The 14,195-nt window shown below is 39.0% G+C and overlaps 1 protein-coding gene across 2 annotated transcripts in view; it reads left to right on the top strand.

Annotated features, from left to right (window-relative positions):
* The first annotated feature begins 7,530 nt into the window (after positions 1–7,530).
* arhgef39 (Rho guanine nucleotide exchange factor (GEF) 39) overlaps positions 7,531–14,195 on the top strand; it is a 40,297-nt gene continuing 33,632 nt past the window's right edge. For both annotated transcript variants that reach the window (XM_028398683.1, XM_028398677.1), the window contains exons 1-3: positions 7,531–7,607; positions 9,789–9,957; positions 10,705–10,799. In XM_028398683.1, the coding sequence (XP_028254484.1) occupies positions 9,811–9,957; positions 10,705–10,799 (242 nt within the window). In that variant the 5' untranslated portion in view covers positions 7,531–7,607; positions 9,789–9,810. The remainder of the gene's footprint in view (positions 7,608–9,788; positions 9,958–10,704; positions 10,800–14,195) is intronic.

Below are 14,195 nucleotides of genomic sequence, written 5' to 3'. Positions count from 1 at the left end.
GCTGCAGGGACAAATGATGTTGCTGAAGACCTAATGATATTCACTCTGGTTACCAGTGGAGACAGTATGTCTGTCCTAGTAGTTAGGATAGTATAATTGTGTCCTTATTGGTGTACTTTGAACAGTATTTTTTTCAGTTGCCAATATTCCTCCTATTTAGTGGAGAAATAGACAACGGGACGATGATCTGCTGTAAACAGCTGCACATCATAAGTGATGCACTGCTGCTCTAAACAGCTGTTTTCCAAAGCTTTTACTTCATTAATTTGGTAACTGCTAAAATGTTAATCAATGTCATTGCCATAGCAACTAATCTAATCTTTTTTTGCTTCACATGTGCAAAAAGAGAGACAGGTATAGGTGTGGAAACCACAACCTGGTTCACTGGATAGCATTTGTTATGATCCTGTGTTTGTTCCTGGTTTTGTATTCTTATTGTTTATCCCTCTTGTCATTTATTAGTATTTTTGAGATTTGGTTCCTCTTTCTCTGCTCTTCCTCAGTCCTTCCCTCTCTCCTTCTGTTCCTCCCTCCTCCTTCTCTGCTCCTCCTCAGTCCTTCCCTCTCTCCTTCTGTTCCTCCGCCCTGATTATTAGCTCCCCCCTGATTGTGTTCACCTGTGTTTCACCCTCCTTATTTAAGCCTTGTGCTTCCCTTTGTCTTAGTCAGATCATTGTGTTTGTCACTCCCCGTGCCATGAACTTCTTCTCCCCAGGTTTGTTGTATTGCTTTGTATTTTTGTTGCTCAGTCGTAGTTTAGTTTGGTCCTTCTTGTACCCTGGACTGTGTTTTTGGCTTCATTAAAGCTCACCTTTGTTTAAAAGCTACTTTGGTCTGCATTTGGGTCCAATTCACGCACCGAACACAACAGCATTAGAGGATATCCAACTATCGTAAGCTCACTGCTTGTTGCTTTAATCTGTGCTGAAAATTGTCAGACCTACATCTTGACTTACATCTTAGAAAAAAATCTGATCAGTGTGCTTTCTCTGGAGTTATTAAACTCAGGATAATGCCTGACATTTTGAGATGCTACTTGTTTTCAGTTCAGTCTTTAATTCTTAAGACTCATTTACAATTGTCGCAGCAAACGATCACAAAGGCTAATTTAATTAATAAGCATATTTCACATAGACACAGTAGATGAACATTGAACATGAGATAAGTTGTTCATGAAAACAACCCTCCCTTTCAACCTTATTTATATGGCCAAGACTTCAGTGAGTAAAAATTGACAAGTGAAGTGGTGTTTTCAAACAATAACAGTTTTTAGATGTAGTCATGGAACAATGATGCTGTCCAAACAGCACAATAACGTAACAGCCCACTGGCCTGCCAGCAGAGAGTAGTCACCCCTTGAATTGGGTTATACAAAGTTTGTACAACCACCCCTTGAATTCCAAGTTCCAATGGTAAATAATGCTGAAATCTCCCAACCAAGGTAAAATCTTGGATGGGTGGGCCATGTAGTGGACAGTTTGTATTTTATCAGACATAAAACCTAGATACAGTGACATGTGTTTTTTCTAAACTTTTCTGTATATTACTACTATCTATCTTCTGCTTTGTCCTGTTCAGGATCACTTGGAGGCTTGGAGGAACCACACACAGGCATGGCATGGGGAGAACATGCAATCTCCACCCCTGCCAGCCAACAAACCTGGAAACTTTTTGTTGTGATGAAATAATACTGCTGCTTGTGTCACATGTCATCTGTCTCTCATCCGACACAAAATACAACATACCCCTTTACCAAGTTTTATTCAAGTAAGAAAAATATGAATTATTTCATAGGCCATTTGATGTCCTTTTATCTACAAAAGCCCTTTTCTGCTTTGTGCTAATAGTGTTGAATAATTGTACAAAACTGTATAGAATATCTAGAAGTTGTATGTTTAAAAAAATCAATAGGAAATTTTAATGGGTTTTAAATGGGTAATGATAGAGGAGGTTAAGAGGCTAGGGCATGGGTTAATGGCACTATCAGGACATAGACCAAGTTAAGTGCAAAGGAAAGGTCTACCACCAGAGGTTAATTAACCTTTCTAAACCCAAGGTGTCTGAATGCGTATACATATTGAATGGAAGCAGCCACAAAAAGCCTGTAGGTCACAGCTAATACATTCTGCAAGTTACAATTAAAACATCATCAGACCAACGCCTGATCTCCATTTAAGAGCCATTTATGAAGCGGCAATTCAGGAGGCAATTTATTACAGTCAAAAGCCATCAGAATGGGGGGCAGCTAGGTTAGCAGATATGTAATTTCAGTCAATGTAAAAGCAATGATTGGGAAGGAAAGGCCAGTGATGCAAGCAGTGAAGCATTTACTGCTTGCCTACTTTATGTTAGTGAATACAACAGTGAGAGAACACAGAGATAAGACAGATATTCATCAAAAGCTTCCAAAAGTAACCAAACTGCCACGCATGGGGGGCACCTTGTCAACATAATAATATATAATTATAAATATATAATAATGATAAAGTAAAGGTGCATTAATTAATTGTTTTTTTTTACTGCATTACATGTACTTCCCCTGTCCCCTGGGAAAGTACATGTTTCTGAGCTAACCTGTCAATCACCTGGATCACTAAATAGTAATTTGCAAGCAAATCACATCGTAAACATGGTCAAATGAGCTTCTTCCAGAGCTGAATAGGCTAAAACATTTACCTGTAGCTCCAGCTAATCATAGTCATTGCTGTAGCTAGTGTACCCCCTCTTGCTGGAGGAACTCAAAATGATATGCACCCACCGAGTGTAACATTATCAAACAGGAGCTTCCTCTTTTATCCAGCCAGTACAGCAAGTTTTGCCATTCCCTTAGCGACTGCTTTCCTTCGCCTCCATCTTTGAGACTTCCCCCATGGGCACATCTGCGAAAGGAAGATGACACATTGGAGGCATCCTGTTTGTAGGTATAGCTTCCATGAAAAGGAATGACATGGAATGGAAAGTACAGGAAAGGGGTTGGGGTTAAGTATGCGTGTTTCCTCACACACATAGACACACACACACAACATCTATTGTCTATGATGTAATGAACCTGCAAGGCTTTCCCTTCTCCCACATTCTAAGATTTTTTTTTCTTTCTCAGTTGCAGTTTTGATTCAGTTTCAGAGAGGAAGAATATAGCCCAGCCCTTTCCTTGTTACATGCCTCCCCCACCCGCATCCAGACAACACAATGTATTTAAACACAAATTTTCAGTACACACCGCACCTACTCTCTGGATGAGGCTTATTCCCCCCAGCTCACTCTTTCCAAGTAATTGCCCTGTTTTCAGCAAGTACAGATTCCTGCGCCACACCAGTGTGGTGCCTTTAATTTGCGGGTAAATAGGTTTTCTGCTGAGTTTAAAGGCACTGTGCCCATTGGGGGATTCAGCTTTGGGGAGATACTTTTGTGGCTGAGAGAAATCATTAGGGTGGGGTGGGGTGTGCACTTCATGATGCAAACAGGCGGTCAACACTGACCTGACAGCGACATGTTGTGTTTTTTTTTTGCTTGTGACAAGCTGTTTTTAGTGGCTTTGCAGGGCAAGATGGTACATTCATAAAGTAGCTACTTAAATAATTATGCTTGCATTAGGCTTGTCTAGTCTAGAGTGCATACCTAAAATGAGGACTCAGACTCAGCAGGTGATATTTACAAGGTGTAATGCAGTCCAGGGTTCGGTACACAAAAAGCAGTCAAAACTGGCAAAAGCACAGAGGGTAGGCCAACAGAATTTCCAGTGGAACTGTCGCCCTGTGGACTAATCTTTGTATACCGAACTCTGGCCTGGACTTAGACCTAAGTTCAGTACACAATAGGCAATCCAAGAGGCTGAGGTACAGAAAAGGGGTGAGACTGAGTCGAAAAGGCAAAAAGGGTCAACACGAGATAGCAGTCAGAATAAATAGCAAAGGTACCAGGAGGATTAGGCTAGAACAGTTACAGGAAGGGGAGAGGTGAGAGGAGAATTAGAGGCTGTCAAAATAAAATGGGAAATCGAGTCTTCAAAATAAAAGAAGTAAACTACAGACCGAGACCTGACATACGTTTTATCAAGATTGCTGCCAGACTGACACTGAAGTCCAATGTCATCCTGGTGTGGAGTGCTTGTTTAGTGGCTTTTCTGGTCAGCCACACATTCAGTGTCTGGACCACCTTCAGTCTCCTTCAACCTAAATCATGATCTTTGCCTAATCCTAACTATGCGGTTGTAATGCCAAACCAACTGTGTGTCTTATTAACAGTTATTCTGATGATGTACATTTGGATTAGACTACAGTTTATGCAGTAAGTTTGACTCTCAGTGACAGCATGTCAGTCTGATGTGGAAAGTACACGGTGTCATCTGCTGTGGATTCAGAGGATCCAGGAAGTAACAGCGGCCGCATATCTTAGACACTTTGTGTGGGTTAAAGATGTACAATGCATTTAATAGATCTTATAATATAATGTACCTTTTTCTATCCCGCAGACCTTGTTTATCTGACAATTTAATACAGGTCCATTGTGCATTTTGACACTTGAGTGACAGCTTTTGAGTGAGTCAGTGTCCCTGACCATCAATTAAGAGCAGACCTCATTGACACACATAGAAAACCGTGCCATTCAGTGCTTTCTGTGGTAAATGCGTGGCAGTTTATCATTAGCCATGAAAACCACTGGGTTTTCATGGCTGTTTTGATGGTCCTCCACCACTTGAGTGACACTCGATTTTTTTGCAGCTGTTTGTTTCTATGTGATTATATTTTTTTTTCTCTCTCCCTCCCAAGGCCAAATGGTCATTTCATTGCTTTAATGAGCTCACCATTCTACAAAACAGAAAGCAGCAGGGGGCATGGGCTGCAAGGTTTCCAAAGGCTGATTGGGTTTTAACCAAGGCTGCTAAAGGTAGACAATGGACAATTACAGCTAATTGCTTTGGAACAATGCTCAAAAACAGTCTGTGTGCTTTTGTATTTGTTTTTCCTCAGATAGTTCTGTATTTACATGTATCGTTAGATGTTGATGGTGAAATTAGATGTTAAAATTTAGAAAATATCTGGATGATTTGTGGTCTACAGCGATAAAAGCCTGCACCACATGACATTTTAATTCGCAACAATTATGTACTTGTGAGCAGCCCAGAAGCTTGACTCAAGTGTCAACACTTCATAACATGATTACCATTTGACAAAAACATTGTTAATTACAGCTCATAAGTTAAGTGAAGAGTCGGCACTGAAGCATCAGAACATAAATGAAGCCTTTGCCCCCCCTTCAGCTGAGGTAGATAATGGGATTCCACATCAATAAACACAAGATTTTTTTTTTTCCAATACAAGTGCTGGCATTCTGTAGACACAGAGCCACGTGACAGTAATGTTTTCCCCTTCACTCACTTAATAGATAGAACAATGATCCCATTTATTTTGTTGTGACTTTATTTGTTGTAATTTTTTTTAGGCTAACTCATTTAATAACTTGGTCTTGCAACCTTGTTTCATATAACATCTTCCAGCAAGGTAGCCTTGCTTCCTACGTGTTAAATAATTCATGACTTACAATCCGATACTATTGGATTGGGGAGAGGGGGGACTCAAAAGTTGAATTACAAAATATCACATTCTTTCATCATAAAGTTTTTTTTAAACAAAGGGCAGAGGTCAATTATGAATCCTTTGGCAATAAATGCTATGAATAATACACCGAAGGGCTCCAGAACCTTGGGTGAGTTTCCCACACTTGTGTAGATTATTGACGCTTTTACTTTTATTCTTCCTATCCTCAGGTGAAAAAAGGGAAAAAAGTGGATCCTTTGTCTGTGGTCTCCAGCATGGCTCATGCCTCTATCGCCTCAAGGTAAAAGAGGCCTAATTTGAACTGGTCTGTTTAGGGAAAATTATTATAATAACCACACAATAAAATTGATAACAACAATAAAACAAACAACAACAAAAAACAATAAAAAGACCATCAAGATCATACATCTTATTAATCCCTTTAACATACAGTTTATCCTTTCAGCAATTTTTTGCTCACTCTCTTAAGATGATCACATTACCTTCAATATATCAATATCGTCTTCACTGCTCTGATCAGAATCAAACCCTGCTCTCCAGGTGAAAGCGCCACCTCAAGCCCCTTTATGCTATAATATTTCAAGTTTCTTGTGTTGATTTTCATTTTGAGCTTTGCTTTATTTTAATAAATCCTATGTCAAAATCTGCATTTTGTTCTCTCTGTTTTTCAATACATGGACATTTTTTTAAAAAATATGACTGATTATATTTGCATTTCATCACATACTATCATATACTCTAAAACTATCATTTTAGATTAGTTATAATATAACATAACATTGGAAAGTAAAACACTGTTATAGAACATAGTAATTTGCATTGACATGTTGTCACTATGTCACTCTTTTAACATGGATACTAAAAATATCCATATTAAAATATGTCCAGTTGTATCACTTGTCACAGGTGATATAGAAAAGCAGTAGTCACAGTCTACAGTATTAGTTTTTTACCATTTTTTACCAGGGTAAAACAATAATTTATACCAATTGAAAGAAAATGAACGCAACCATAGAATTGTATTCATTTCTATGACACTTCATGTGTACAGTTGTCTTCTTTCTCCTAACTTGGGTCCTCTCTGGTAGCAGGACTTGGCCTTGATAAGCACTAGATGTCAGTGTTCTCACTGCTCTGTCGGGCTGGAATGCAATCCAGAAAATGCATCCTATGTTTTTTTTCCCCCCTTTAAAGTCCTCCGTCCTCATGGGTTTCATGCTACAGCTTCATGCGTCAAGGCCTGATTACTGAGGGCATCACTTTTATCTTGTAATGAGGGGCAAACTGCTGAGCTGGATTCTCTTTCATATCAACCAGTGCACCATCTCTCACCACTTCTTCACACATTTCATTTGTACTTTAAAAAAAAAGTCAAGTAGCTATGCTATATTTATATTGTTTATTCCTTACAGCCCACATTTAGCAGCCACACAAAAAAACTGAATAAACTGGATTACCAGAACACTGGCCCCCTTCAGGGACTAAATACAGTATCAGCCTATCAGCAGATTAAAGCAGGACAAATTAAATAAGAAAATTTAAAAGGGGGGGAGTTTGCTTTTGGGTTCCACGATCAGTTTGTTTTCAGTTGTCATGATGGAGCTGATTAAATAGCAACACCCATATACAGTTGTTTTAGTATGTTCGCTGTAAAGTTGAAACAGAGGTCTATGGTGACTGACTTACATTTTGTAGTGGTAGGACTGACAAAAACTAGCTTTAGAGTTTTGTTTTAAAAGTCATTTTAATGAACATTTAACACACACAAACAATAATGAATACCATTTTAATCATTCTCTGTATTTATTATTAAACATTACATAAGACTGAGCTGAACACTGCAGTCATAACAAGAAAAAAATGTGTGTGTGTGTGTGTGTGTGTGTGTGTGTGTGTCCGCCCCGCTGCCTCCGTCAGTTCTCTTCCGCTTTCTGAAAGATGCATCCTGTGTGAAGCAGCCAATCGGCGTGCGCGTCAACATTGCAACCCGGAAGAAGGAAGCTCAACTAGAAAAGAGCGCTACGATTAAATTTGGAACGTTACCTGAAGGTAAGCCTCATTCGTACTTTTATATACGTGAACAAGCCATATAAAAAGCCACATAAATATGTATTTCAGGTCAATGCAGCACTTTTGTAAAGCGAAGCAGCTCATCCTAAACGTTAGTTTGTTGTTTGAAAAGTTTTGAGGAAGTTGTTTACGACGTTGACGACCTAAAACAGCTTCGACTGATACTACCCTGTGGACAAAAAAGACACTTCTAGTTTAAAAATAACGATTCTTTAATGGTAAAATCACGATCACGATTTTATCACGTTTTGTTTTTACATTGACACTAATTTGCATGTTTCTGTGTAAATGACTTCAGGTAGCCTACTCTGTCACCTCTCAAAAACTGTCAGTAGATTTTAACAGCAAACAACAACTCTGATAACGTGCACTCAGTATTAAAATGAAAATAACAATTACAGAACAAAATGAAGTCTTATTTCAAATAGGTTAAAAAGAAGACTAATATAATAAAGTATTATTCAACAGTCATTTAAACAGACTGAAGTGTGCCTCCTAAGGTTAAACAATAAATACAGTATGGAGACTTAAGTAACTGTTAAAATTCAATGTGATTTAGAACAAATGATCAAACTTTATTGGGAATCATATCTAAGGAAATACGGAGCTGCTCTGTCTCCTCTGTCCACCGTTTACTAGAGTCCTCATATGGAGCCTCTTCATCAAATGCCTGCGATATCATTGTTTTGGTTTAATGTCATTAGCTGTTGCCTCTGTCTGGATCTAGACAATTTTGCGCAATATGAGGGAGGTGAAAAAGGCAGTTTTATATGAATAAATGACAAAGTCAAAGATAACTCAGGGCATTGTCAAAACCAATCAAATCGTCGATCAAAGTAGTGTTAGAAAAAAATCACAGCAGGGCTATGAAACAACAAATCAGAGCAGGTCTATAAACCAGCCAATAAGAGTAAGTCTAATAAATAACCAATCAGAGTTACTGACTAAAAACCAACTAATCAGAGCTAAGAAACCCCCATTAACTTCTCTTTACAATCCGATAGCAACCGATTAGTTCGGCAGTTTCGCTTTAAAACGAAGAATATTAATCATCTGTGGAAGCTAAAAACATCAGCCAATCCTACGAGGCGCACCTGCGTGTAGAGTTGGCTGGTTGGCTGCTCTCTTCCTGCTCTGCGCGCACCAGAGAGGTACGTGCATGATGGCCAAAGTCACAGACTGGTTGGGAGGCATGGCTTTGGGGTGAACTCCGAGAGAACGGGGAGTGTGTTTACCTTTGAAATCTGGCTGACTCACTGAGTTTTCAAAATCTCCTACCCTACCTTTAAGACACAACCAGCCAGAGCATAGCAAAACAACACTTACAGCAGGGCTACAAAGCTACAAAACAACCAACCAGAGGCTAAGATGCATCCAATTTGAGCAGTTTTCCGAACAAGCAATAAAAGTCAAGTCAGGGCAGCGCTTTAAACCGATCTGAGGGCTATTAACTAACCCCTGAAAGAAGGGCAAAGAAACAAACTGCCCTAGCAGGATAACACAACAGTCAGACAGGGTCAGAGCCACACTGTAAACCAACACATTTAGACAAGAGTCAAAAACAAAAAGCTTTGGGTCAAAAATAAATGCTAATTACAGTAGGTTTTGATATACTGACTAATATTCTGTTGTTTAAAACACTGAATGCAATGGAATGGCAAAACAAAGAGGGCTAACAGTGGGCATTTCAGATAAAAATTAATAAGAATTTAAAGAAAATAAGAATGTACACACACATTACTGAACTTTTATGTTTTTGCTTAGTGGAGGGATAGAGTCTGTGTAGTAACCATGAGAATACACCTGACATGGCCCATTACTTATGAATGAGTAATGCATGTCTGTGTGTGGTTGTTGAGCTAATTTAAAGTTGCTTGTTTACATAGCTGGTAAAGTACAGCAAATGGCAATCTTTGGTTAGCAATTTTGTTTACAGTGCAGGGCTCCCCAGGGACAACACAGGGGTTAATTACTGCTAGTGCTATACTCTCTTGTTACTTGCTATGCTAATGCAAAGAAGATGACACTGGTGTAGGTCAAGTGATGGAGCTTATTTAGGCACAGATCAGCACAAAGTCAGACAACAACCAGTATCATATTGCAATGTGATTGTGCCTTTCTATGAATCTGACCTGACTGGCTGTTTGTTTGTTTTTTCAGTGTCCTTCTCTTCACTGTGACCATGAGTTTCTCACTTTGTCCAACTGGTCCCCCTGGGTGCAGTATCCAGGAGCAGAGGGACCGCTGGGAGAGAAAGCGCAGTCGAACAGCCAAAGAATTGGTGCAGACAGAGCAAAGCTACTGCCAAAATCTGGAACTGGTCATCACTGTATGTAGTTTATTATACAGTGAATTTCAATTTCACTGTTTTATTCTGTACTTATTATTTTTGCTCAATTTGCTAATTTCCAAAATTTGTGTCCGCAGATATTTCCAGATTAGAGGGGTTTGACCAAAATTATAAAATGAAGAAATAATAGAACAAACAAAGGCTATTTACACCATCACTGCCACAAACTCATACCAGCTTAGTGTGTACATTCAAACAGAAAGGTAGTCTTGCCCTACAGTACATATTCATGTACCCAAGGTAGCATTTGTGGTACTGTTCCTCCCTGTGGAGAGAACAGACTTTTTCAACTGCTGCTGCAGCCTAATTTCTACACAATTACTCACCCTCCATCCGTTCACTCCAATTAGGAGTCATTTTAAGCCTAATGCACATTCAATTTGCTAATCCCATTTTCACTTCAAATGACTTGAAACCAACACAGCTGTCGCTTTGTCCATGTTGTGGCACAACAGCGCCCCTCTGCATTAGTGTTTAGGATGAGCTTTGCCAATGTTCAACCGGGCAGCAGAGGCTGTGGGCTTGGTATTTTTTTCCTGCTATTAGATGTTACAGGTTTTGCACATTCAGGTGTTGTGCCCTTAGCATTGACCGAGTAATTTAGGTGTCGGCTGTGAATGTATCTCTTTCTATATCCCAAATGCTTATTCAAAAACCCAATTCTAGCTTTTACGAAAAAAATCTGAGGAATAAGATCCTAACGGCTTCCTGTGTTGTTTCATACAGTTCTTTGTGGAGATCTTGAAGGCCAAAGGAACGCTGAGGCAGGACATTAGAGAAGGCATCTTCAGTTCAATTAAAGCCATTCATTCAGCAAACCAGTAAGTATTCTCTGAATAATTTAAAAATATCAGTGCATTAGGAATGTGTCTCCTACATAATAATGCAGTCCAGATAAGCCCTTAGTTTACCACAATACAGTCTTTATCTTCACCATTAGCAGGAGTCAATGCTATTGTGTTCTTGTCTCTGGTAGATATATTACCAAATGTGAGATGTAATCACTACAGGTAATAAGTGAAATTATGGGGTATTATGGTTACCATAGGGAAGTCATGAACTCTCCTTGGCCCCAATGTGCTCTTTTCAGTATGCAGCAGAGAGAAGCTGATCTCACCACATGCTCAGACATCAGACTGATAGGGTTATGCAGTGCTGCTCGAAAGTTTGTGAACCCTTTAGAATGTTCTACATTTCTGCATGAATATGATCCAAAACACCAGCCGATTTTAACACAGGTCCTAAAGGTAGACAAAGAGGACCCAACAACAACAATTGAAAAAGAAATATTAGACTAAATTCTGTTTTATGTGAAAAAACATGCAAAATCATCTGATTGTAGTGGGTCAGTAGTTGTTGAAGATAGCATCACTTAAAGGTAGGGTAGAAGATTTCATTCTGATGCACTTTTTGTTAAATTAGTGTAACTTCTCTTTACAATCCGATAGCAACCAATAAGTTCGGCAGTTTCACATTAAAACGAAGAATATTAATCATCTGTGGAAGCTATAAAACACTAAAAACATCAGCCAATCCTCTGGGTGGACCCTGTGTGGAGTATTGGCTGGTTGTCACTCTCTTCCTGCTCTGCGTGCACCAGAGAGGTATGTGCATGATGGCCGAAGTCACAGACCGCAGCTCGTCTTCAGGTAATGCGCGTCCATGTGATCGGAGGCGTGGGTTCGGGGTGAGCTCCGAGAGAAAGGGGCGTGTGTTTACTTACTTACTTTTTTGCCTTAAAATAAGGCTTACAAAATAGTAATAATATTACAGAATAACCGTGTTTCAGGTCAGAACAGACACCTGGCAGGCTTTATGCTGTGCGTCAGGAGTACATTACTATAAGCACTCAAAGATAGAGTTAACCAACAGCTAACTGTTATATGGCATTATGTAGCTTGTTATTCTCTCAGCTGCAAAGCCAGCAAAGAGAAACCAAAGAGGATTGTTTGAGGAACTAAAGACAAGAGAAAAAGAAAAGCAAGAAACTGATGGAGAAAGACTTCTGTCTGTCTGCACTAGCTGCTCTCTGTAACCTTTGTGAACTTTTTGTCGCTGCCCGCTGCTCTCTTGGCTCACTAAAGATGAGAATGCTGATATTAAAATGTAACAAAGAAATACTTTAAGCCTGCATATGTCAACCCAACTTCAAACTTGGTACTTCATTTTCTTTGGGTTCCCAGAAATAGAGTAAATCGGATCAGGTGAACAGAAAACAGAAAGATATGGCACACAAACACATTTAATGAGCCATTTTGCTTTTTAGATTCATGTTCATTATTTTAGTTGACTCTTTTAGTCTGTGTCTAAGTCTAGGTCGCCTTGTGACATCAATTGCTTCCCCCAAAACATTCTATTCAACGTAAATTTAATATGTATTATATATTTAGATGACTATTATTGACATGCCATATTGTCAATCAGCTTATGTACTTATTTAAGACATTTTGCAGATTTCATTGTGCACAGTCCATTTGAGGAATCTATCAGGTTTGTCTACAGGCTGAAGTCTTGGACAAATCATCTACAGTTCGTTATCAAGCTGCACAGAATGGTAACTGTTGAGTCGGTGGTTTGAATACCTTTGATTAGGAATTCCATTTCCAGACTAAATAATGAGTGGTGTGTTTTCCCTCAGGCCCTCATCCTGAGACTGACAGTCTTTCTTGTTGAGAGTGCTACAATGAAGATTGAAATATGAATTACGCAGTCTGATATATTGGATAAACAGTTCCGCACTTCCCATACATCTTCATTATGACCCCCCTTATTGAATCAATAGTACATGCTCTCCATTTAAAAAATGGTCCATGGAGAGACAGTGCTGGAACACTTGCTCACAACTGATTGATAATTTGTTTCCCTCACATTCTACCACTGTTTAGGGAGTAAGTTCTTCTAGTAATTATTAAAAAGAAATCAAATGAAATCCGTAGTTGACATTTTGACAAAAAAAATACATAATGACAAATTGTTCAACTATTTAAGAAGATGACAAAGTTTGCAGACAAGACAATCTTTCTGCACAAGGATGTACGTTGACAACTTAGTCAGTCATCACTTTTTTATATACCTATATATTTAACAAGTCATACTGCTGCCGTGCTTTGCCCATAAATATATGTGTCATCTTTCGCTTTTAAATCGTCACCCTGGTGTAGGTTTACTACAGGTTTGTACTGAAGCTCCAGAACCCATAAAATGGATGCTGTGGCACAGAAGCAGAATTACATGACCGGGAGGCCTTACAGACTAAGCAGTGGCTACTATATGTTTTGCAGAATGCTAACATCCTGTTGCTCTCCAGTTTATTGGTAATCTCTATCCCTGCTTACACAACAAGACCTAAATCGAGACCTGTAGCTAGCAAACTTAGCTTGTTGTTCTGTCACAAGCTCCTTTGGATTTGATGGTTCGCTGACATGGGCACTTGTCACTTTGTTCTCTTGGGGTAGTTCTTCAATTAAAGAGAAGTATGCTTTGGATTGTTGTCATGCTTGGAGAGAAAACAACACAAGTTGTGCGGCTGACTGCTTTAGGTTTAAGATATTTAAATGGTCTTTTTTTCATAATTTCTTCCACTCTGACAAGATGCCCAGTTCCAGACTCACTGGTGCATCCCCACAGTACTATACTGTTGCCATTATGTTAGACAGTGGAAAGTGTGTTCTTTGGGTTATACACCTCTCCTTTTTTCCACACAAAGACAACATCTCTGTGACCAAGGAGACTCTAGACTCTGTTTCATACACCCTTTTGTCTGGCTTGGAAGTGTCTTTTCTGCAGAAGTGGAGTTTTTCTTCAATCTAGAATTTCATTCCTGTGCAGGACTTTAGTGACTGTCTTCTCTGACACTTCAATTCCAGACCTGGCTAAATAATTCACAGGTGTCCTAGCAATTGTTTTAGCCCCTTTAGACACATTTTTGATAAGTTCAGAGCCTTCCAAAATTTTCACTTCTTACCAGTCTTGATCTACACTGTTTAACTTTCAACATCTTGATAATGGAAGTTTTTTGACAAATGTGTATATGCTTTTCCTGCTTTGTAGGCATTTACATTCATTTTTCTCAAGTACTTCTTAGTAGTGTGGTTAAACAAGCAGTACAGTTTTTAAAGTGACTACCGTAATAATATCGACCCTGGTAGTTAATAGTTTTGTCTCTAAATTGTGTACCTTCAACCAGATAATAGTATAGGTTTTTGCATCATTTTCAT

The sequence above is a fragment of the Parambassis ranga genome, chromosome 2, assembly GCF_900634625.1.
Source record: "Parambassis ranga chromosome 2, fParRan2.1, whole genome shotgun sequence".
Lineage (NCBI taxonomy): Eukaryota > Metazoa > Chordata > Actinopteri > Ambassidae > Parambassis > Parambassis ranga.
Note: the sequence above shows the minus strand (reverse complement) of the source record. Positions and strands in the feature narration are given on the sequence as shown.